This window comes from Phocoena sinus, chromosome 10 (assembly GCF_008692025.1).
Source record: "Phocoena sinus isolate mPhoSin1 chromosome 10, mPhoSin1.pri, whole genome shotgun sequence".
Lineage (NCBI taxonomy): Eukaryota > Metazoa > Chordata > Mammalia > Artiodactyla > Phocoenidae > Phocoena > Phocoena sinus.
This window is the reverse complement of record NC_045772.1, coordinates 8,825,116-8,850,114: the sequence shown is the minus strand read 5'-3', so window position 1 is coordinate 8,850,114 and position 24,999 is coordinate 8,825,116. Positions and strand designations below refer to the sequence as shown.

Sequence of the window (24,999 nt, the reverse complement as noted above, 5' to 3'; positions counted from 1 at the left end):
ATTTCAATAAACAATTTATTTTGACCTTACAGCCAGCCATTTTGCTAAAACTCTCTTATTATTTCTAATATGTCTGTAGATCTTTTCAAGTTTTCTGTATGAAAATCTTTTCATCTGCAAATAAATTTATTTCTTCCATTTCAATACTTATGTTTTAAATTTCACTTACTGGTTTTATTGTCATGGCTAGAACCTCCAGTATAAAACTGAACAGAAGGAGAATGGGAACTTTTTCTTCTACCTGATTCTATATAAAATACCTCCACATTCAAACGTATGGAAATTTTTTATTTACGTTTTTAATACTCAAACTAAATTGCATTTTTGCTAGAAAAAGTGCTCTGCGTGATACAGATTCTTTGAAATGTTAAGACTTTCTTTATAACATATAATCAATTATAAAATCCATACTTTAAAAAATGTTTTATGTACTTGACCTATCAAAAATTGAGAGATTTTGAAATCATCTACTATAATGGTAGATGTTTCCATTTCTTCCTGTAGTTCTACCAATTTTTGCTTTATATACTTTGAAGTTATTTTATTGGTTATATTCACATTTAGAAATGTTATGTCTTCCTGGGGAATTAAACCTTTTATCATTCTCGTTAATAATGCTCTTGGCTTTAAATTCTACTTTGTCTGATATTAATGTAGCTATACTAGGTTCCTTAGTATAATGCCTGGTTTATCTTTTTCCACCCATTTGCTTTCAACCTTTATGTGAACTTATGCTTGCAGCATATATATATATCTGGATTTATTTTCCCCCCAATTTGATAATCTCTGCCTTTTAACAGATGAATTTAACCCATTGATATTTATTGTGATTATTAATATATTTGGACTAATTTCTACCATTTTACTTTTTTATTTCCATTTGCTCCACTTTATCTATGCTTCTTACCCTTTATAAAATTAAAAAATATTTTTCATTCCATTTTTTTCTTGCTACTTTGGATTTACACACTCTACTTCTCTTCTTTTAGCATTTACCCTTGAAAGTTTATCATGCACATTTATCTTTAAATGTTTAACATCAAATAATATTCTTACCCATTTCTCAAAATATACAAGGAACTTAGAATACTATAATTCTGTAGACCCACTCCCATGGTTATCCACTATTTTAGCTGTCTTTTTTTTAAACTCGAAAGTTAGACATTATTATTTTACACAGAAAGTGCTTATTTTATTTTATATACATGTTGACTATTTGTTAATCACACCCCCTTACATCTCCAACCATTCTTCTGGAATAATTTTCCTTCTCTTTGAAGTATATTCTTTAATTATAGGTCTCATGGTGGTAAACTCTCAGTTTTTGTACTTATCTGAGAATGACTATTTCACCCTCAGCCTTGAATGATAGTTTTGCTGAGCACACAAATATTGTCTGTTATTTCCTCTCTGCACTGTGAATATATTGTATCACTGTCCTTCGGCCTCCATTGTAATGGATGAGAAGAGTTTACTTTTACTGGCATGGTAACTGTCATTCCTCTGTAGATGTATCCTCTATGTCTAAACATTGCTTTCACATTTTCTATTTACATTGGATATATCCTCTAGTTCACTAAATTAGGTTTTTTATTTCGATGGTATTTCTCATTTCTGTAAGTACCCATTTTTCAAATTCATACATTCATTCCTAATAATCTTTTTTTTTTGAAGTAAAACAGTTTTAATTCTTAAGAGTTTAGTTCAGCCCAAGAACCCAGGTTGTGAGAGACATAACTGACATTTGAATAATTGGATTAATTTAGAAAAGTGCAAGTCTGGTTTTGACAGTTGTGCTTTTGTATATTTCTTTTTTAAAGATTTTATTTTTTAGAACAGTTTTAGGTTTAGAACAAAATTGAGAAGGAGGTACAGACATTTCCCATACACCTCCTGCTCCACACATGGATAGCCTCCCCCATTATCAACACTGTGATTACATCCTTTATTTATTTAAATATTTAAATACATAGTTCTTCTACATTATGTATTCAACCTTTCTAATATCTACAGTCTGTGGGGGACTAGATATGTTCTTTGCTAATTACTTTCTCCTGTGTTTGGTGAAACAGATTGTGAGCTCATTGCCTGACTTTAATTGGTGGGAATCCTATGGACCTAACTTGTGAATTGAACACATTTTCTTCTTGCAGAGAGAACTACCCAGAATCAATTCAGCCCCCTCTTGAGGGTCTGGGTTCAGCACAGTAATCCCATGCTTTCCTTCCCAATGCTAAAGGCAGGCCCAAAATTCATTTTCTTAACTACTAATAACTGCCCTTAAGCAACTCAACCTCTGCAGTCACCTGCAGTGTCCCACAGGCACCAGCTCCAAGTCACTTTCACCTGAGCTCACATGTCCTGTTCTTATTTCATTTACTTAATTTAATTAATTAATTAAAAATTTTAGAAGGAGAGATCCTTAGGGACTTCCCATACCTCTGGTGAGGCCAGAAATGTCTCAGTGTATCATTTCTAGTCTTTGATTGTTGTGCAATAAATGAGTTTCTTGGAGCTCCTAGTAAGTGTTATTGCCAGAAGTAGACCTGAAATATTTGTAGTGAAACTTAGCATCTAGTACAATTCCATTTTTATAAAAACAATTTCTTTCTAGTTATTCATCTTTATACCTATATGTATGAATGGATAGAAAGATGCCTAGAATTTATGTTCATCTGATATTAATTATGGCTATTTCTCAGTGATGGGATTGGAAGTGACTAATTCTTTACAATGGGCCTGTATTTTTTTTTTTTTTACAAGAGGGATTTTTCTGAAACAAAAACAAAAGAAGAAAAATAAGCAGACTAGAAGCAAATATTCTAAGATGTTAACAGCAGTTGGTTTAGGGTGGGTAGGGGTATAAGTTATTATTATTTTCTTTTTTATACATTTGTTTTTAAATTTTAAAAAACTCACTGCTTGAACATTCACCAACGTAAATATTTTAGTAGCAACCACCATTTGTACCATAAGCCCTGCCATTGAGACTGTATGTGATAAGACAACCAAGTATGACTCTACATCAAGTCTCTTAAGTACAAAGTTCACTGTGGGAAGTAATATCAACACTGGTGTTTTGCTTATAAAAGTATGACAACTGATTAGCAGCTGTGTGATACTTCTCCAGTAAGATGGTGATCTTGACACATGTTATTTTGGTAGGATGGTAAGAACTCAAGCCTGACTGGGTTCAAGAACGAACAGAAAAAGAGAAATTGAGCATAGCAGGGTTTTTTTGAGAGTTGAGATGAAAAGGGGCACAGAGAAATGGGGTAATAATTGGAGGGGAATATGGGGTCAAGAGAAGGTTTTGTTTTAAGATGGAGGATCATATGCATGTGCTTGATTAAAGGACATTATGGATTATATGATCTAGTTTTAGCTGAAATAATCTTCACCAATGGACAAGTGGTTTAGAGATTCACATAGTGAAATGATGCCGGATTGAAAATAATGCCAAAATGCAACAGCAATGAACAAGAAAATGGCAGAGTCTACACTTCTAGCCACAGTAGAAGCTGTTGATCAGCCACATCATGGGGTTCAAAATAAGGGAAAGCTAAGCGGATATGAAAAGAGGTCAGCCCTGTCCTCCAATCAGTAATATTAAAGAGACTAATTGAAATACAGGTTTCTACCTCACATCATTATTGAATCTCTCCCATGAGTTTACTGTGTATGTTGCTCTCTGTGAGGTATCCTTTCCAACTAATATGATATTAAAATCAATGAAAAAGTTTTAAAAAGAGTATGACAACTACTTTGAAGTTTAACTTTTGGTTCAACAGGAATCATATACCATTTTTAGGGAAATACTTCCATGATGTAGAATGTTATTACATTTACCATAGGCCAGAGTAATCCTTCTCTAATACAGGTAAAGTTCCACTGCAAAGAATAATGCCAGTAAAGAGCTCTTTATGGAAGATTGGATGATCCACAGAGGTCATGCTTTGCGGGTCTAGTTGTAAGCAATGTCTCTGGTGATAGTTTTTATAATTATTACCTCTAAGGAAAGGACCTAAGTCTGATGCTTACATCTCAGAGAAGCTGAGTTACCACTGTGCTTTATATAGCTTTCTGCCTTACCAATCAAGCTGCAATTATCCTTCAGCTCATCTCTTCCTTCGAACAACAAAATCATTTAAACAAAAACTACCCAAGCTATCTACCAGAATTAATTAACATGGGGGAAACACCCAGGAACAGGTAAAAAGAAGTAGAAGTAGTGATGTGTGTATAACACCTTCTCTAAAGTACCTTTTTTTCCCTCGCTAATTCACCACAAAGAAGTGAGGCACAGCTGTTTCAGCTCTGGATCCTAAAGCCAGGGTATCAGATTTCTAGCAATGCATTCAATTTTACATTTCATTATAACTAAATTATTTAGAGGAGTCTTTAAATTCCTTCTGATGGAAATTTACCTGTATGATACCATCACTTGCCTCCATTTTCTCTAACTCAAATGTTAGAGTCATTTTCAATTTCTCCCTTTCTTCTCCATCATCTACCTACCCATTTCCTTTCTAAATTCTGTCTTTAAACATTACCTGTCCCTCATTTCCATAACCCTAGATCAGGTCCTGGATGCCTGGATTGAAATAACTGTCTCTTATAAAGCTTCCCTCAAATTTGTATCTCCTTCATGTCTACACAAAGCGGTAAGAATTATCTCCCACCAACAGCTGTTTTCAGTAATAAGAAAGCTAAGTTCTGTGACTAAGCTAAACATCCCTTCTGTTCTCCAAGGCCTACAATGGATCCTAGTTGCAAGTCATATCAAATTGAAATTTCCAAATACTGTTCATTATGTCCTTTATAAACTGTCCTGAGTACTCTCAACTATCTGCCCACATTTTTCTACATATTAAAATTTATATTCTCTATGCCTTTTAATCTGACAACCATACGTTACCACGATTAATTCATTTCTTGTATTCTTTCCTACTATGGTAGGGACTATTTGTTGTCTCCTATATTTATTCTCTCCTTCTTCCTTAACAATAGATTTTCTTTCATCTGGGCACATGTTGGTTCGTATAAAGACTACATTTCTCAGCCTCTCTTAAAGCTAGGAGCATCCATGTAACTAAGTGCTAAACAGTAGCATGTAAGCCAAAATGTCACAGGCAACTTCCATTAATGTCCTTAAAGGGAAAGGACATTCATATTTTCAACCCCTCCTCCTTCCTACTGGCTAGAAGGCAGATGTGATGGCTGGAGTCAAGCAGCCACCTTCCACCTGAAGTGGAAGCTACATGCTGAGTTTGGTGGAGCAACAAGACAGAAAGAGCCCTAACATCATGGAGAGCCATATCAATCCTAGAATACCTAGTTCTGGATTATTTTAGAAGAGCGAAATTCCTATTATGTTTACACCACTACCAATTTTGTGGCCTAATACTGTCACTTGTGGGTGCACCTAACTTTAACTGATCTACCCACCTCCAAATTTTCATTTGCTACTTCTTCTAACCCATTAATAATGCCCACCTAGTAAATTTTCTTATTTTCCCCCCACCCAACCAAACTGTCAGTTTTCTTTCTTCTTTTAAAATACAGTTTCAGATTCAAATGCCTACATGGATATGGTTAGTACTGCCAAGCTTACTTACTCTAATTTCTCTTTTTTGAACACAAACACACACATCTATATGTCTACTATGTATGTGTATTATACACAGTAATGGATAAATGAAATTTTAAAATAATGTAACAGATTTTTAACAAACTTACTACAGTTTTATATCCAAACATTCACTACTCACTTTAAATCTTACTACAGATGCACTTCAGCGATGCTCTCACTCACCAAAACTCTTATTGAACACCGTTTTTGAAACAGACTGAAAGCCCATCACTAGATATTACCTCTATGAGAGCAGAAATACACCCAGTTTGCTTACCAGGCCTAGAACAGTGTCTGGCATATAGTAAGTAGGTACTCAGAACATGTTTGTGGTATGAAAAAAATTAATTGTAGCAAAACTTCTTCATTTGCAAGTAGATTGATTTTTTTTTTAATAGCCAAAAGATATTCAGAGCTCAGCCTAGTGAATAAGAAGCTGTTATCAAGTGGGGAAATACCATTTTGGGTTTTTTAAAAGCAGTGACTATAAAGCAATAAGCTAGATTTTCTTATACGGATCATAATAATGGCTCAGAGTTGAGCTAGTTCTGTAGCAATTTAGGGACTCATTTCCTAAGCTTACAGTGAAGTGAGCCAAGCTTGCTCCCATTTCAGAGCATCTGCACCTGCTGTTCCCTCTGCCGGAACACCCCAGATATACCTGGATTGTTCCCTCACTTCATACAAGTCTCTGTTTAAATATCTGCCTCCTCCAAAAGGCCTTCCCTCCCTACCTGACCTAAAATAAAGCATCCCTGTCACTCTCTGTCCTGTCACTGCTTTTCCTCTCTTTATAGGACTTGACACTATCTGACATAATATTTTATATCTATTTTGTTTATGTGTGTTTAATATCCATCTCTGTCACTAGAATATTTGCTCCATGATGAAAGGGACTTTGTTTTACTCACTGCTATAGCTCCAAATTTCTGCTAGATATCCAAATTTCAAATTATAAATTTAATAAATATGTTTATAATGAAAGAAAAGAAGAGGAAAAGAAATGGAGGAAGGAAGAACAAGAAAGGTAACAGAGAAGTAGCAAAAGAGGTGAAGAAACTCTAGATGAGTCATAATTGGTTATTTTACTCTGTTACTTTTTTCTAGTATCAGTTTGAATTTAAGGCTTCTATGAGAAAATTTCAGAATGTGTCTCTTTCGAGATTTATTTCAAAGTACTGGGTACCCTAAAGAACGAGGTTCCGTGACTTTCAGAAGCATTTGGTTGGTATCTACTATTGTAATTACAATGCCCACCTCTTTTACTATCTTTCAACTGCCCCAGTCCACACAAGTACAAATTGAGTGAACATTTGAGAACTCCTGACTTACAGTAGTACTTTAATGATTTTTAGCAGGATGGGTTTGTGTTGGTATTACTATTAACATTTTTAAATTTCAATATTTAACTGACACTTGGAATATCTCTCTTTCAAGATGTTGCTTAATAGAATTACATGATAAAGCTGGGAGGCAGGCCTTTGAAAATGCTTTTAACTCTACGTTACTCCTACTATGCCCCTCACTTACGGCACAAAGTGTAGTTCCTTTCAAGGGACAGCTACGTAAGTCACATTTCATTAATGTTTTTGCTTCCTCAAACTGTCCATGCTTTACACACAATTTAATAACAGGGTTTGTACTAGAGAAGTTAGAGCAAAATGACTTTCCTTTATGTTTTAGCAAATTCAGTAGAAAAGATAACTGCATTTTCCTGCTGATTTCTATTATAACATTATAAATAAGTGCCTTCTTTTTCAGGTTCAGTAGTCCAGATTTAAAGTTTTAGGCAAAGGAAAGGGTTATATAACATAGGGTATTGTCCTCGAAGAGTTTTAGAGCACTTTCAGAATTCTGAGGCACATTTTTTAAAACGTCAATTTCTTCATTTGGAGGATCAAAGAGTGCAAATGCACACACAACCAGACCCCTAGTCTCAGAAAACAGTTCTTCACTCTCCAGTTATGATTCACATCTTAAAACTGAATCACGATGCCAAATAGGGTAGTCACTAGTTTCATACCTTTAAAGCTCAAAAACATTTTATTTGAATCCCAGATAAACACATTCAGAAAATAGTCATAAAATTTTCTACTGAATAGTATCTTTCATCATTGTTCTCTACAGTATAATGTCTAATACAGTAATAGTAGTACTAATACAGTATTAATGCTTCAGTATTAAAACCTAATGTTTTATACGTTTTAGCTGTTCTTAAACGATACCTATTGCACTCTAGGCCAATGCCCATTATACGCACTTTTATTATGTAGCCTTGCCGCCTTAAGAAGCTTACACTTCTTCTCTGAAGCAGGGATTTCTGGTGCGGGAGCAGAAGCACATGCTGTTGGTGAGTTACCCATACCAGGTAATCTTTTAGGAAATGTCATAGAGTAGGAGGTACGCTGTCTAGTCCGACATGCTACTCTCCTCTCTCTATGTAGCAACTGTTCATTCGTCAGCAACGTTATAACTTGCTTAGACTTTTCCCGGATATAATAACCTGAAAAATACATTAATTGGGTTAGAAAAGAAAATATTAATTAAGGCTACAATTAAGTTTTATTCTAAAGAAAATTAGGAAAAACTGAAAATGTAAGCAAAGCAAAATATTCTCTAGCAAATGTAGAGGGAAATTTAAGTTTCATTAAATTGTCAATAACTGTACTCCTTTTCTCATGCTCTAAGAAGTAAATAATCATATGATGAAATCATATCACACTTTGACATTACATTTTTCACCTTAAATATGGTATTGGATTTTCCTTTTGAAAGCAATATATACTCTTCAATAAATCAAACAATACAGGCATACAGAGGAATGAATCAGATCTAGATGTACTGACCTAGATGTATGACCATGACATATAGCTAAAGATATAAAGTAATATGCATAGCATGATCCAAATTTGTAAAGCATAGGGGAAAATAAACCATTATATATGTAGATAGAAGAGAGAAGCAGATAGAGAAATACAAAGATGGATGGATGGATGGACGATGGATGGGCAGATGTACCCACAACATTGTGTATATACACAATCAACATTGTGTATAACTTAGGGATACAATTAGGGTAGGACAAGGGAGGGCAATTGGCTTGTCTCTGACATAACATCCTATCAAAATAACATGATGCCATTAATAGAGTGCCAGAGGACAGTCTAAGACCAGAATTCTAATAATGCTGCTGTCGTCCTTAACCATCGGAGTGACTCTGAGCCAGTTAGGTGGTCTGTCTAAGCCTGAGTTTCCTATCTGCAAACTGTATACCTGTTCAGGTTAATTCACAGATATAAAATTATACTCATTCAAATATATAGTATTACTAGTACTATTCTCAACCATCTCCCATGAGAAATGATAAAGGAAACACCTCTCCACATCTTGGGACCAACTCATATTAACATCTCATGTCTTCCAGAAGTAAACTGAAAGTCCCTAAAGATTCACTACTATGCTCATTTTGGGCTCCAAGTGTGATGAATTAAAGTGTTAATATTTCCAGCTATAATTTACCAGTAGTGGAAGTAGTGAGAAATGTCAAATTCAGGGTATATTTAGACGGCAGGGGCCACCAATGTTCTCTAAGTGCCAGTCATTTCATTAAGATTCATATGGACAATGTCAAAAACCTTTGCTCAAGTTGCCATGTTTTCCAAGATTATTTTATCTAATCTCACTTCTTAGCCATTTTTTCCTTCCAAACTTCTCTGATAACTGCTTTAAACCACATCATTCTCAGCACTCTTAATTTCCTATGATTGGCTTGCGGTCAATAACCAAAAAATCCCACGTGTTTTGGGTTATCACTCTGTTGCATGATAGAAGCCTGCTGTGACTGTTGTCTTTGGGGACAACACACCAGATACTACCTTCTCCTGGATAATTAACATAGCATGATTTGGTGGGGGGACTTGCCTTCCCATTCTTCGCTTCATGAACTCATCTCCTTCCACTTTCCCCCTCACTCCCTCTACTCCAGCCACCTTGGCCACCTTATTCTGCAGTCTCACCACACTCTTTACCTCCTTAGAGCTGTGTGCTGGCTGCTGCTTCTGCCAGGGACTCTTGGCATGACTAGACCCCTGATTCATTCAGGTCTCTACTCACATGTCATCTCCTCAGAGAAGCTTTCCTTCTGTCCATCCTCTCTAAAATAGCCTCACCCCCATCACTCTCTATTCCCTTATCCTGTTTTACTCTTCAACTTGGCATTGATCACTACCTCATACTGTTCTATATAGTTATCTGTTTACTTGTTTATTCTTTTCTCGCCTAGAATACAAGCTCCATGAAGGCAGAGACTCTTTAGTGTCTAGAAGAGTGATTGGCACATAGTAAATGCTCAATAAACATTTACTGAGTGAATGAATCAATAAAGGAGCAAATGACCAAAAAAGTCTCAGTTTTCTCCTTGACATAATACAAATGGAGCCAGATAGATGAAAAATACTAATTGACAATTTATAACTTAGCTGCCTGAGGAAGCTGCTTGGCCTGAAATAATTTCTTACAACACTCCTAATTAGAAAAGGTTACAACTAGAAATTATGGGACAGATGTGGAATATTCTACTTGGAGTCTGCATGGATTGGTGGAATTTGAGGACAACTGCAGTAGTTCAAGGGATGTGCAGGTATGTCAAGCAGAATGCCAGTCAATGATGGAGGGCTCCTCCCTGCAGCATCAGGACAGTGGGGCCACAGGAGTTTACAGAAAACAGAGAAGAAATCACCCAGAAGTGAACTTCCCATTCAAAGCTGCCCGCTGCCCTAGCTACCTCTCACCACCCTTGAGATGCTGGAGAGCGGGAACCTGGATGTTTTAAAGCGTCAAAGTTGAAAGTGAAAAAAATCTAAGAGCCCAATAAACCTGCTTGAGATAAATAACAGAGATGAGATATGAAATAACAATAAGATGGCTACTTACTTCTTACCAATACGTTTCAAAAAAGAATGAATACATAGTAGTAAAATAGAATAGTACCGAAAATAGAATAAACTTAGGCAACTGCTTTGTGTTTGAAAAAAGGGGGGCTAGGGAAGGGAACTGGGAAGAGGGAGAGGGAGAAAAGGAGGCAAGGAGAGGGAGACAGACAAACAGAGGAGAGGGAGGGAGGGAGAAAACAGATTCTCTGAAATAAGAAATTAAACTATGTTAAGAGATCAATATCCAAAGACACTATGTAAAACACATCAAGATGTAAAGCTTGTTGGTTGAGGTAAAGGTTAAAATAAAAATAAAGCTATATACTGTTTAATTGTGAATGTTTTGGTTATAAGTGACAGAAACTCAATTTGAACAGGCCGTGGGAAAACCAGGGGCTGCAACTGGGCCTCAGATACAAATGAAGCCAAGACTGGAAAACTACCAGGACCCTCCGCCTCCCACCTCTGCTTCTCCCTGTGTAATGCCTTTATTTTCTCCTTTCGCAGGTCAACTTCTTCAATCTGAATGTAGATATTACCACAGACAGCTCCAGATTCTCATCTCACACGCTGCCACCTGAGAAGTCCCCCTCTTCATTTATTCAAATCTGAAACATCCAGGAGAATGACACTGAGTGGCCCAGCTTGAAAGTCATATACTCATCACCGTGGCCAGAGGGTGGAATGCTACTATTGGCAACCCCCATTAGAAAGACACAATGGAGTGAGGGAGGGTCAACAAGATAGAAAATGAATGAGGAAAAAGCCAATTTGAGCAATCCTCCCAAACTGAAAGGACAAGGACATACAAATCACTAGATCAACTATGCAACAGACCAGTTCCAGGGATGTTAACTTTTCCAGTCATTTAATCATTTCCTGAACACTTAAGTTTCAGGAAATGTTCTAAGTAGTGGGGGCACAGGTGAGGAAAAAAGAGACAAGGTCCCTAATGAAGATAATTTCAGATAAAAATTAATGCTCTAAAGGAAATAAAGCAGAGGGACATGCTAACATCAATTCAGGGTGCAGTCAAGGAAAGTCTTACTGAGGAAGTAACATATCAGCTGAGTCTTAAATAGCAAGAAAAAGCCAGCTGTGCAGACATAACAGGCAGAGAGCAACTGGCAGAGGGAACAGCCCAGATTCCACTGCTTCAGGAAAGCCTTCTACTGAGAGATAACAACCCCTCTTCCGCCTCGCCCTACATGTACATCAGGGCCTCGATGGTCAGGCTCTGCTTTCACACACTCTCATAGCACCTACACTTGTCTTTCAGAGTGCTTCCACAGTTTTTAACTGCCTATGTGATGTCTCTTTCTCCATTACAGTATAACATCCACGAATGCCAGAAGTGTACTTGTTCACTGAAGAGATACTTAAGAAACGTTTGTTAAATAATATGCTGAGGAAAAATCTCCTAAATGCAGGGGAGGAGTCTAGATAAATTCACAACCGAATGTCATGTAACAAGATTTGGAAATACGGTAAATTCAAAGATATTGGGCACTAAGATGCATCAGCAAGAAAGACACATACCAGACTTAAAACCAAAAAACACATATTGGGCTTCTTGTTATAAAACATCGTAATACTCCTCTCTCCGTTCCTGACCCACTGACCTGCCAAGATCTACTCTCCTTCCTATATTCCTTTCTCAGTGAGTTTTACTTCCATTCTAAGCCAGAAGTATGAACATTCACTTCCCCAGACTCAGTAATCCATGTCTGTTGATTGCACCTACTAACCATCTCCTAATTCCATGCTTTCCTCTCCATTTCTCTTAGTTCAGGCCTGTGATGTTCTAAATCATTTATTCATCTGCAGTCTCCTTTCCGATCTACCCTCCACAGCGCCTTCAGGGGTGGGGATGGGGTGGAGTGCGGAGGAAGAGGAGAAGTATCCCAAACAGTATAGCTGATCAAGTTATTTTCATAAAAAACCTTCAGTCAAGTTGGCACAGTAAGTTCATGCTTCAAAGTACACTTCTGCTCTACTCCAAATGCACAGCAATAATAGACAACACCAGTTCTGAAAAACAAGATAAAAACCTCCAAGAACCAGAAATATCAGAGAAATGAAAAAGCACTGAACAGGGCTCAAGCCATAGGGCTGCTGGGCTCTTGATCTGGAGGCCAGGAGTTCAGCCCCTCAGGTGTTAGGGAACCAGAGGTGGTCTCACTCTTTGATGTTAGGGGGTATCCATGCTTGTGAGAGAAGGCTGGAAAGAAAAGAAAAAGGAAAAGGAAAAAAAATAAACAGCCACTAATTGGTTCCTGGGCTGTAACATATTTGTAGCTGTGGGAATAGAAGGACACAATGCAGCCCTAAGGCCTGGAACTCAACTAAGCCACCCCCTGGCTCAGCAACTGAATCTGTGGCACCCTCATATCGTCACAGGGCATGACCCCTGAGCTACCTTTATAATGCTGTACTGGAGGTGGAAACTGAAAAATTAGCATAAATGGAAAAGTGAACATGGTTAGCTGGGGAAGAACCTCTCACCCAAAATAAGCCTGAAAACTAAAATTCCAAAATAGATTTTAAGAAATCTTAAGATGGCCAGGAAATGCAGCAATTAAAACATATATTCACTCCAAAAGAAATCAATGTTCTATAGGATTCTATAGGATATTCTATAAATCAATATTCTATATTATTGTAAATTTAAAAATCTAATAACAAAGATTTTAAATAAGTATTAAGACAGAACTTAAATAAATACTAAATAAAGATTAACACAGGAATCACATTCACAACAAGGAATATGAAATTATGAAACAAAACAAAAATAGGCAGAAATGAAACAAGAACAGATAGATATGAAAAGAGCCAACTTAAAATCCTAGAAATGAAAACTATAGTCACTGGGATTAAAAAGAAAAAACCCTCAATACCCAAGGCAAACTCCAAAATCTAACAGCTGAAGAGAGAATTGGTAATCAAAGAATAGTACTAAGGAACTCTTCCAAAATACAGCACAGAGAGGCAACAAGATTAAAAAGATTAACTAAAAGTCATAAGGGACAGACTGCAAGACTCCAATAGTCACTCAGAAGAAGTTTCAAAAGAAGAAGAATACAGTAATCACACACACACAAAAAAGCAATATTCAGAAAGAGCTGGGAATTTTACAGAAAAGCCATAGAATCCTCACATCAAAAATGATCTCCAAACACCAAGCAGGATAAATAAAAATAAAAATAAAACAATACCTAGAAACACTGTAGAAAACCAGAAGAACATGTAAGATAAAGAGAAACTCAAAGCTACCAATCCCTTCTTTGGGCCTACAAGAGCCCACTGGCCACTCAGTCAGCAAACATTTATTCGACACCTCCACAAACTAGGTGAAGAAACAGAGATACAACTGAAGTAATCTCAGCCCTCCAAACGCCCACAGTCCAGTGAAGGGACTGAGGTAAAATAAGTCATTACAGCAGAGCCATGCGTGCTACCACGACGTGTGGACAAAGCACTACGGATGGGTGAACTCCACAGGCAGTGGGAAAGCACTTCTGGTGCATTTTGCATGAAGCTTTACTTGAACGTGAATATACGCTGTAGGAAATAATAAAAGTAAAAATATGTCAATGGCTAATATTTTTACCTAACATTGACTTATGACTTACTATGTGCCTGACTTTCAGACATTATCTCTAATCCTCACAACCACCCTCAGAGTCTATGAAGTACATTTTACAGATGAGAAAAGAAAGTTTAGGGTGGGTAAGAAACTTTCCCAAAGTCATAAAGTTGATAAACTAGAAAATATAGATTGGCTCTATAAAAATAACAAAATATAGACTTTAATTTCTTTGACTGACTTTAGTATACAAATGCAAGCTATTTTATTTGATGAGAACCTGAGAAGAGGATGATTCTGCTGACACAGCACTGAAGTCCTAACCTGGTTACTGGCCCTTTTGTGTTTACTGTCTGCTGTCCATATGAGTACAATAAACAAAGAGCACTGTGGGAAGACTGGCTGGACGGGAACAGTTAACTTTATATAAATTCATGATTTGCTTCTTGCTACTATGATTATCAGTATGACTCTATTTGTTGAAAAGGAGCGAAAGATGATCCAAAATATTCAACTAGGTATAAAGGTTTTGTTTAAACTCACAGTAATATAACTTTTAACAATAACAGAACAGGCTTATCATGACCCAAAAGTCTATATGGTTGTTAAAGGAAATTCATTTGTTCATCAAGACTACAAAAATGTTTGTTATAGGAAATCACATTTGCTCACGGAAGCTATAAATGAACTCAGCAGCATTGTGTTAAGTAACCAGCCTCTCGATAGATCAGCACACCTACATTGCATTAATTAGTCAAGCCACCAACATCTAGCAGGTCAGTTCAATGGTTAGAGAATTCTGACTACTGCTGTCTGACAGCTGTAGAAAAAAATTAAGTCCGTGCCCTTTGAAGCTAGAGTTTTTTCCACAGTGTTCAGTCACTACATCACACTGCCTAGGAACTGTTGCTTCCCACTCTCCACATCCAGTCCCTTCTGTAAGAGAAGTAATACCTCCAAATTTTAGTTTTTTGACTTTTAGAGCCTTAACACAGCTAACCAAGATCTAAAATAATATTTTTACTTTGAAATGTTTTCTTTTTCTTGAACTTTCTCTTTCCAGGTATCTTGTCTCTATTCAATTTATTCCAGTCGCCTTGAAAAGAAAATCCCTATCATTCCTTTTTTCTCCTACTTGCCCAGGCTTCCTCTTTCTCTAAGCCTAAATACCTGAGTTTTTCTCTCCTTCTACGAGTACCTGAACTCAAAAAACAAACTCCCTCTCAAAAAAAGTTGATTTTAATCATTTATAAGCTAGTGTAAATATAAACAAATGTATTACATATTCCAGAAAATTTACCTTTCACATTTTAATTTCTTAACTATGGCTTAAAAGGCTTTGCTCTTACCCCAAGACATTACGACTTCAGTGAGCAAATGGGTAGGTGAATGGTAAGGGTTCGTCCTCGAGTTTTGGAAGACACACAGAGAAGCAGCCTATACAAAATCAGCCATCAACATAAATGTGAACTGTCTAATTTCCTAAATTAGATGACTGATAATGACAGCAGAAAACTAAAATGGCAGTAATGTCATCAAGGCATGCTACTTCTAGTAAAATAGCTTAACGTAACTTTTTAACAACACTGAAAATTTCTTTTTTAAAATGTACCTTTTAAAAATCTACCTTTAGTTTAAATATATGTGTATAAAATATATTTACTTTATATAAATGTAAAATGGCCCATTTAAGTGAAATTAACCACAATTTCATGACTTACCTAATTGAGAATAAAACAGTACATAAAGTTAAAAATATGCATTTCTGAGAATCTGAATTGGTTTTATAAAAAGAATACTATAATTTGTTTAAATAAATTGTTTAGTAGTATGAAACATTCAACCAGGTATTTTTCAGACAATTTTAATTAAGTTCATTCTGGTAGTTCAATGAAACTATTAGGATATTTTTAAGAACTCCTTAAAAATTAAGAGAGGCTGTGTAGCATAATAATAGAATAGAACTAAACAGTATTAGGATATATATGTTTTAATCATGTTCAGCCATTAATTAGCTGTGCAACCTTACCTAAAAAACTTAATCTGAGTGTTAACTCATCAACTCTGTAAGAAAGATAAGACATATCCTACGTTCCTCATAAGATGTTGTAAGGATCAAATGAGATACCATACATGGAAATGCTCTATTATTAAAATCTAAAAATGCTCAAACAACTAGATTACCATACAGGAAAGAAAGAACTTTACCTCACAATATACCTCCAGTATTTCAGGTGAAATATCTCGAAATATAAAGTAATGTGTCTAACTGTTAACCTTAAAAAGAACTACAATAAGTATAATACAGTGTCCCAAAAGTCTGAAAACATAGGGAAAATCATGTATTTATTGTAAATTTTTTGAGATTATTCATTGCTTTAAATTTACTTCACCTGAAAAGCTGTCTGGAAGTTGAAGAAAAACATATTGAAAACATTATTTGAAAATGTTAACTAATGTACTATTTGAAAATAAATTTCTCCTGTTTCCCAACTACTGACTTGTTTTCTGAATTTTTTCCCTTGTAGTATCACTATTATTAATTATTGATCATGTTCTATATGATAGGCACTGTTACAATGTTGGAGATGGAGCATGGACGAAGCAGACATAAAATGTTCCTGCACTCATGAAACTTACTTTCTGGTAGGAGGAGACAGACAATAAACAAATAATAAGATAAATCATACCCTACGTCAGATAAGAAATACTATGAAGAGAAAGGAAACAGAGAAGGTGGCTAGGGCATATCAGTACAAAGAACGGGTGGGGCTGCTTTTTTATAAATAAGGTACATCTAGAAGGCCGCACTAACAAGATGACTTTTTGAGCAGAGATCCGGAGGATGCAGAAAGCACTGCAGGTATCTGGGGACTCCAGGCAAAGGGAAGAGCAAGTGTAAAGACCAATGGAGAAAAAAAAGACTTTCTTCTATAATATTTTCTACTTTTATCTTTTCTGTATCTCTTCTTGATAACCTGTTTCTAGGGTAGGATCCAGCTGTTGATTACTTGGATCACTACAATTTCTCTTCGATTAATTTCCCATTACAGACTTCACTCTCTGCTTTTTTTCTTCTTGGACTGAACAAAATCATTCTTACTGATTAGTTTTTCAATGATCACATTCCTTTCTTCAAGTCTCTTATTATTTTTATGATTTCCATTAGTAAAAATTTATTGATTATCTATTATGTGCCAAGGCTTGATGGTAAAAAGATGATTAACATATGGTATACACCTTCAGAATTTAGCTAAGGAGAGACAATTGTTGACAATTCAGTTCTAACTTGCTTTTTTTTTTCCTCTCTCTCTTGATGCTAACAAATCATCAAGAGTATTTATAAAGTCCAACACAGCACAGTTGTACTTCTTTAATCCTAAGCTCAACCATTAGGGAATCTGAAAGACCTTTATGATAGTGTATTCAAACATACCCATATATACCATACCTGTACATATAAAAGGTATAAATGAATAAATAGGTTTTTCTGTATATTTATAATTGCATGCTTATCTATTTTATGCTCAAAATAGCTCATAAACTCTTTAAAGCAGAGGCTGACCCTTTCTTTCTACTTAAAAAGAAATTATCATAGTGCTCTGCTCAGTACAGTGATAAAGTAGCTGTTCTGTAAAGTACAAAAATGATTATATTTCATTCACTATTATCCAAAAAATTATGCCTTTTTACAACCTAACTCTTGGGCATGGAAAATTTTAATTAATATTTAATTTTCATAATAAATTTAACCCTAACGGAAGTTGATGTCTTTACAATTTCTGGATTAAGAAGCGTAGCATGCTCAAAACCCAAGAAGACATTCTCCAATTTCATCATTAAGCCTCAAACCTGACCTAAAAAAACACATAAAAAAAGAGAGGTTGGATACACACCATGGCCAAGTGGGATTTATGCTAAGAATGCAAGGTTGGTTCACCTATGAAGATCAATGTAATACACCAAGGAATAGAATAAATGGGGAAAAACACATAACATCAACAGATGCAGAAAAGGCATCTGACAAAAAGTCAGCACGCTATCGTGATAAGGACACTCAGCAAACTAGGAATAGGAGAGAACTCTGTCAACCTGATAAAAGGTATCTATGAAAAACCCATCCCTGACATCATACTTAATGGTGAGAGACTGAATGCTCTTAAGATCAGGAACAAGACAAGGATGTCTGTTCTAACCACTTCTATTCAACATTGTACAGGAGGTTTTAGCCAGGACAACTAAGCAAGAAAAAGAAATAATATTCATCCAGATTGGAAAGGAAGAAGTAAAAGTATCTCTATTTGCAGATGACATAATCTGGTATGTAGGAAATCCAAAGGAATCTAAACAAACAAACAAAAAAAACTATTACAGCTAATAATTATTACAGAAAATATTACAGCAAAGTAGTAGAATACAAGATCAATATATAAAACTCAGATGACCAGTTGAATTTCTATACATCAGCAATGAAAAATATGAAAATGAAATTAAGAAAACAATTTCATTTATAGTAGTACCAAAAAAAGAAAAAAAAACTTAGGAATAAATTTAACAAAAGAAGTATAAAACTTGTACAATGAATACTACAAAACACTTATGAAAGATGACTTAAATAAAAGGAAAGATTTCTTATGTTCACAGATTTGAGGAAATAATATTATTTAGATGGCAATATTCCTGAAATTGATCTACAGATTCAATGCAATCTCGAAAAATTCTAGCTGCCTTTTTTGCAGAAATTGATAAGCTGATGCTAAACTTGATATGGAAATGCAAGGCACCCAGAACAGCCAAAACAATATTGAAAAAGAACAAAGCTGAAGTTGCAAATAAAGTCACTTTCCTTTATTTCAAAACTTACTACAAAGCTACAATAATAAAAATAGTGTGGCACAGGCATAAGACTAGACATATACATCAATGGAATGAATTAAGAGTACAGAAATCAGCCCATATATCTATGGTTGATTTCTGTAAAGGTGCCAATATAATTCAATGGGGGAAAGAACAGATTTTTCAACAAACAGTAGTGGAACAACTGGATATCTGCATGCAAAAGAATGAGGTTGGACCTCTACCTTACACCATATGTAAAAATTAATTCAAAATGGACCCAAGATAAATGTAATAGCTAAAACTACAAAACTCTTAGAAGAAAACATAGGTGTAAATCCTTATGACTTTAGACTAGGCAATGAGTTCTTACATATGACACGTAAAGCACAAGCAAACAAAGGAAAAACAGATAAAATGGACTTCTTCAAAATTTAATCAAGAAAGTAAAAAGACAACCTATATAGAATGGGAGAAGATATCTGCAAATCACCTATCTGATAAGGGTCTTGTATCCAGAATATATAAAGAACTTCAAAATTAAAAAAAACAACAACACAAAACAGTTAAAAATGGACAAAGGATTTGAATAGACATTTCTCCAAAGATGACATATAAATGGCCAAACAAGTTCATGAAAAGATGTTCAACATAATTAGTCTGTAGGGAACCATAAATCAAAACCAGAATAAGATACTAATTCACATCTGGTAAAATGGCTATAATAAAAAAAAAAAAAAGATGGACAATAACAGGATTAGCAAGGATGTGAAGAAACAGCAATCCTCCTACACTGCTGGTGGGAACGTAAAATGGTACAGTTGCTAAGGAAAACAGTTTAGTGGTTCCTCAAAAAGCTAAACATTGACTTAACATATGACCCAGCAATTCCACTCCTAAGTATACCCCCAAAGGAACTGAAAGCAGGGACTCAAACTGATACTTGTACACTAACGTTCACTGCAGCATTATTCACAATAGCCAAAAGGTGAAACCAACCCAAGAACCCATCAACAGAATAGATAAACAAAATGTAGTAAGTACATACAAAGGAATGTTATTCAGCTATAAAAAGAATGAAGTTCTGATACATCCTCTAACATGGCTGAACCTAGAGGACTTTATGGTAAGTTAAATAAGTCAGTCACAAAATGACAAATACTACATGATGCCACTTATATCTGGTACCCAGAACAGGCAAATTTATAGAGACAGGAAGTAGATTAGATCAAGCCGCGTAGTTACTGCTTGATGGTTACAGAGCTCCTGTCTGGGGTGATGAAAAAGTTTTGGCAATAAACAGTGGTAATGGTTGTGCCACAGTGTGAATGTAATGAATGTGACTGAACTGTACACTTAAAATGGCAATTTTTATGTTATGTTTATTTTATCATAATTTTTAAAATAATACACCAAAACCCATAGGATTGTGCACTTTAAATGGGTGAACTGTATGATATATGAATTACATCTCAATAAAGCTTCTTTTTTTTTTTTAAGTGAAGGAAAAAAAAGAAGAAATGAGGGCTTCCCTGATGGCGCAGTGGTTGAGAGTCCGCCTGCCGATGAAGGGGACAGGGGTTCGTGGCCCGGTCCGGGAGGATCCCACATGCTGTGGAGCGGCTGGGCCCATGAGCCATGGCCGCTGAGCCTGCGCGTCCAGAGCCTGTGCTCTGCGACAGGAGAGGCCGCAACAGTGAGAGGCCCGCGTACCGCAAAAAAAAAAAAAAAAAAAAAAAAGGAGAAGAAGAAGAAGAAATGAGCTCTCGAGCTGTAAAAAGAATCTTATGGAAGAATCTTAAATGCATATTGCTAAGTGAAAGAAACCGTTCTGAAAAAGCTATGTACGGAATGATTCCAACTATATAACAGTCTGGAAAAGGCAAAACTATAAAAACAATAAAAAGATCAGTGGTTGCCAAGGGTTCAGGGCAGGGGAGAAAGGATGGATAGGTGGGGCACAGGGCACTTTCAAGGCAGTGAAACTGCTCTGCATGATACTGGAATGGTAGACACACACACTGCATTTTTCAAGACCCATAGAACTGCAGAACACAAAGCGTGAACCCTTTGTGTAAACTAAGGACTTTAGTTAATAATAATGTATCAATACTGGTTTAATTGTAACAAATGTACCACACTAATGCAAGATATTAATAGGAGAAACCATGTGTGGGTGGGGAAGGGTATGTAGGAACTCTGTACTTTCTGCATAATTTTTCTGTAAACCTAAAACTGCTCTAAAAAAGACTATTTTAAAAATGTATACTTAACACAGAGATTGCACTGAATTTTATCCTCTTCTCATAATTCATAAGACTATTCACTTTAACAAACTATAATTTTACATTAGATGGGGAGGAAGTGCTGATTCTTTTACCATTGCAGAATATCAGGCACTACTGAATCTTCTCAGTTCAGTATCCTGTACAGCCTTTCCCTACTTCTCCTCTTCCATCCCCAACAAAATTACTTAATGACCTAAATTTCCATATTCGTAAAACTACTTCCTTCGTAGTTTTTGAAGATTCCATAGTCTTTAGAAACACTTTCTTACATTTATGACTAAATTCCAGTCTAATTATAATTACAGTGACATTATTATATCAAATTATCATGCCTCCTATTTTATTCATTCTGTTCTTTCTTTTTCATATTGCCACCTTGGTTTTATTTGGTCTCATTATAAAATGTTTTTTAAAAATACAAGTTTATATAAAACAAAATAAAAATCATCTCTAATACTACCAGTACCACTTGCTAACCTCTTATCTTATATACATAAACATAATTTTTTAAACAAAATTGGACCATTTTGTATATTCACTCTCTTTCTTTCATTTATTCTCTCACTCAACCAATGTCGATGGCTCCTCTCCTGCCAAGACCCAGCAATGGGCAAGGTAGACAGAGTCCCTGCCCTCATGGAGCTGACGTCTTTTGGGGAAAAATAGGCAAACATATTTGCACTCCTCACAACCATCCTATGAGACAGATACTGTTGTTATCCCAATTTACAGAGAGCTAAACTGAGGCCTCAAGTAATCTAGTAAATTGCCTGAGGATACACAGCTAGGCAGTAGCAGAGTCAGGATTCAACCCCAGGTTGAATGACAACACTATTTGATGACAGACTCTGAAGCTTTTAACTTATAAAAGAGATACATATCTTAGTATGATATACTGATCTTTACAAAATGGTACTGGGGGTAAAGGTTGGATTAGCTCCCCAAAATAACATATTAACTCCAAGGACATAGTTCCTTGACTTCAATCATGAAGTTTGTTCACGGAAAATTATTCATTACTATTTTTGCTATACTTAAATTTAGTAGGACCTCAAGTCCAACTTTTTAACTTTTTTGGTGTATTTGTTTTATTCTTTTTCACTTTATTTTTAAATTCAATTTATTTAGACAAAAACAAATCAGTTCACCCATTTCTCCCCACCCAAACCTCCACCTCTGACAACCACTAATCTGTTCTCTCTATGAGCTTTTTTTTAACTCTACATATAAGAGAAATCATACAGTATTTGCCTTTCTCTGTCTGACTTATTTCACTTTGCATAATGCCCTCGAGGTCCGAAAGAATGAAATCTTGCCTTGTGCAGCAACATGGATGGACCTCGAGGGCATTATGCTAAGTGAAATAAGTCAGACAGAAAGACAAATACCATACGATCTCTCTTATATGGTCATCATCTATAAGACATCATTTTATCAGATACCTAAGTGTGTTAGTTTCACACATCCTTTTGAAAAACAAAATATTGTTCTCTAAGGCACTCAAGAGTCAACACAAAGGATTAAACTGAAAACCATAACTGTCCTAGAGGAAAGGCAGCTAGTATATTTAAGAACAACTTTCCCCCAGCTCCTGCTTTAAAATGATCCCCTCCCAAACTCTTAATCTTTACTGGCACAATGTATAAACTTCAACGGGTACCTTGATCTTTTCCAGCTTCATCTATGTGTTGAAAATCTTTTAGTGTTTGAAGGTTATGGAACCCCTCTCTGCAATGCTGAATAACTTTCTTTGATCCATTCTTGATGAGATAATCCATTAGGGTAAGGGATTTATACACATGGCGCCAGTTCTTCCCATGGTCATTGAGTCTCTGCCATAACATACTCATAATCTCTGAGAGAGAAACTGTGTTGAAAGTCAGGTCACTGATATCTAACATCAGAGAACTAGAAGGACCCCAAGGGTCATTAGAAGTTGCTTCCCTGACTTTTATTTCCGCATCTGAGTAATTTTTCACAAAGTTTTTTACTTGCCTCCTGAATGCCATAGGTAAGACAAATTTGAAGGTGAGATGGGGGTTGAGAGCCATGGACTAGGAGTTTATGTGATTGGTTTATAAAACCTTTGAGAGGTAGTTGGTCCCCAGGTCTGCCGCTCCCAAATACAAATGATTAATCTCCACCTTGACAAGGTATCAATTTCCTGCAAAGGAAGGCACAAACAATATGTAAGTTAAATCTTTTTTTAAATGTCTACAGAAGATCAATTCAGTCTGAAAAAGCTAGCTTTAGTTTCCAAATCAGTGCCTCACTTACATCAGCCAGAATTGAGGGTACCATATACACACGTTCCTAGGATTGATATGGGAAAATCTCTCACAAGGGATTGGCCTATGTTTTTTAAAGAAATATAGGTGGTCTTTCTAGACCTAAAAGTTTCCATTGAAAGTATCACTGAACCTCTTTGGCCAGAAATAAAATTATTATAAAGCATTACATGGACAGTGGACAAGTTACTATAAGAAAATGTAACTTGCACTGTGACATCTCTTGCTTAAGATTTGTTGTTATGTATAAAAATATTATGTCCTGAGAGTAATTAAGTGAAAACTGAGTCTTAGAATCATCAACTGACCCTATGGTTGTATCCTTTTTAGAACTTACAAGTCATTAGAATCAGATCGAAATATGGTCTGTTTTCTTGTTAATCTAAAAGAGGGGAGGGTCATCAACTATTAAGACAAGTAATTGTCCTTAGTGGACTCCACAGCTAACTCATGGCACCCTAAACCAATATTTTAGTCCTCGTAAGGCTGGTAACTTTAAGGAAAAGGTTAAATTACTTTCTTTACTCAGCTGTAGAAAAAGATGCCCTGATGAGCATCCAGACCCATCGAAGCCTCAACAATCTATAATCAGATTTTACTAGAGACACTGCACACATACAAAAGAAAAATGTTAAAATCCATAACAAATTTGTCTGTTATTTTTAGTTGTGTTTCTCTTCCTTGACCTTCTCAATTCCTAGCTCAGGCTTGATTAATTTCTGTGTATGTATTTAAGGAAGACATAAATTTTCAGAAGCATCCTAAATAAACTATCACTTCTTTTTTAAAAAATAAGAGAAGGGGATAAGTAATCTTTTTTGGTAAAGTCCAACACATCCTCAAATAAACAAGATAGAAAATCTATCTGTTTAAGATTTCTCCAAAAGAGACTATCATCAACCTTAGGAAGAAAAAGAGGACTTGTGTGTTTTTACAATTTTCTGATTTTCTCTCTTGTTTGCACTTCAAACACAGACATTTTTATCTGACTCAATCCTGCAGTGAAAACTCGATTTATAATGTGTTTCAATAAGCTATTAAAATTTTCGGTCACAAGGGTTTTCTTTTTCTATTGTCCTTTTCTCCCCCTCTACCAAGCTCACTCAATGCCGAGATACACAGTGACACTGGCTTAGAGCAACGAATATTGATCTGTTTCTTCACAAGTCTATTAAAAAAAAAACAAAAAACAAAACCCTGTTAGAATCATAACTTGCTGGAATTAAACAACAGTTTTTAAAACCCTCTTTTTCTTTTCTGGATAACTACCTATCCAGAAAATATATCCATACATATACCTATGTCTATTTTGGAGGGACAAAATAATTTTTAGGTTTTCCTCTATTCTCTAACCCTCATTTTAAAATTTTTAAAAATGTTTTCATAAACGAACTTTCTGCCCAGGAAAACTATCTACATAATAGCTTTCCATCCAATA

General features: G+C 35.6%; 1 protein-coding gene across 1 annotated transcript in view; it reads right to left on the bottom strand.

Annotated features, from left to right (window-relative positions):
* ENTHD1 (ENTH domain containing 1) overlaps positions 1–23,282 on the bottom strand; it is a 98,702-nt gene extending 75,420 nt beyond the window's left edge. The window contains exons 1-2 of the mRNA XM_032645430.1: positions 22,934–23,282; positions 7,893–8,135 (exon numbers count right to left, since the gene is read on the bottom strand). Coding sequence (XP_032501321.1) covers positions 7,893–8,135; positions 22,934–23,282 — 592 coding nt within the window. The remainder of the gene's footprint in view (positions 1–7,892; positions 8,136–22,933) is intronic.
* Between the last annotated feature and the right edge of the window lie 1,717 nt (positions 23,283–24,999).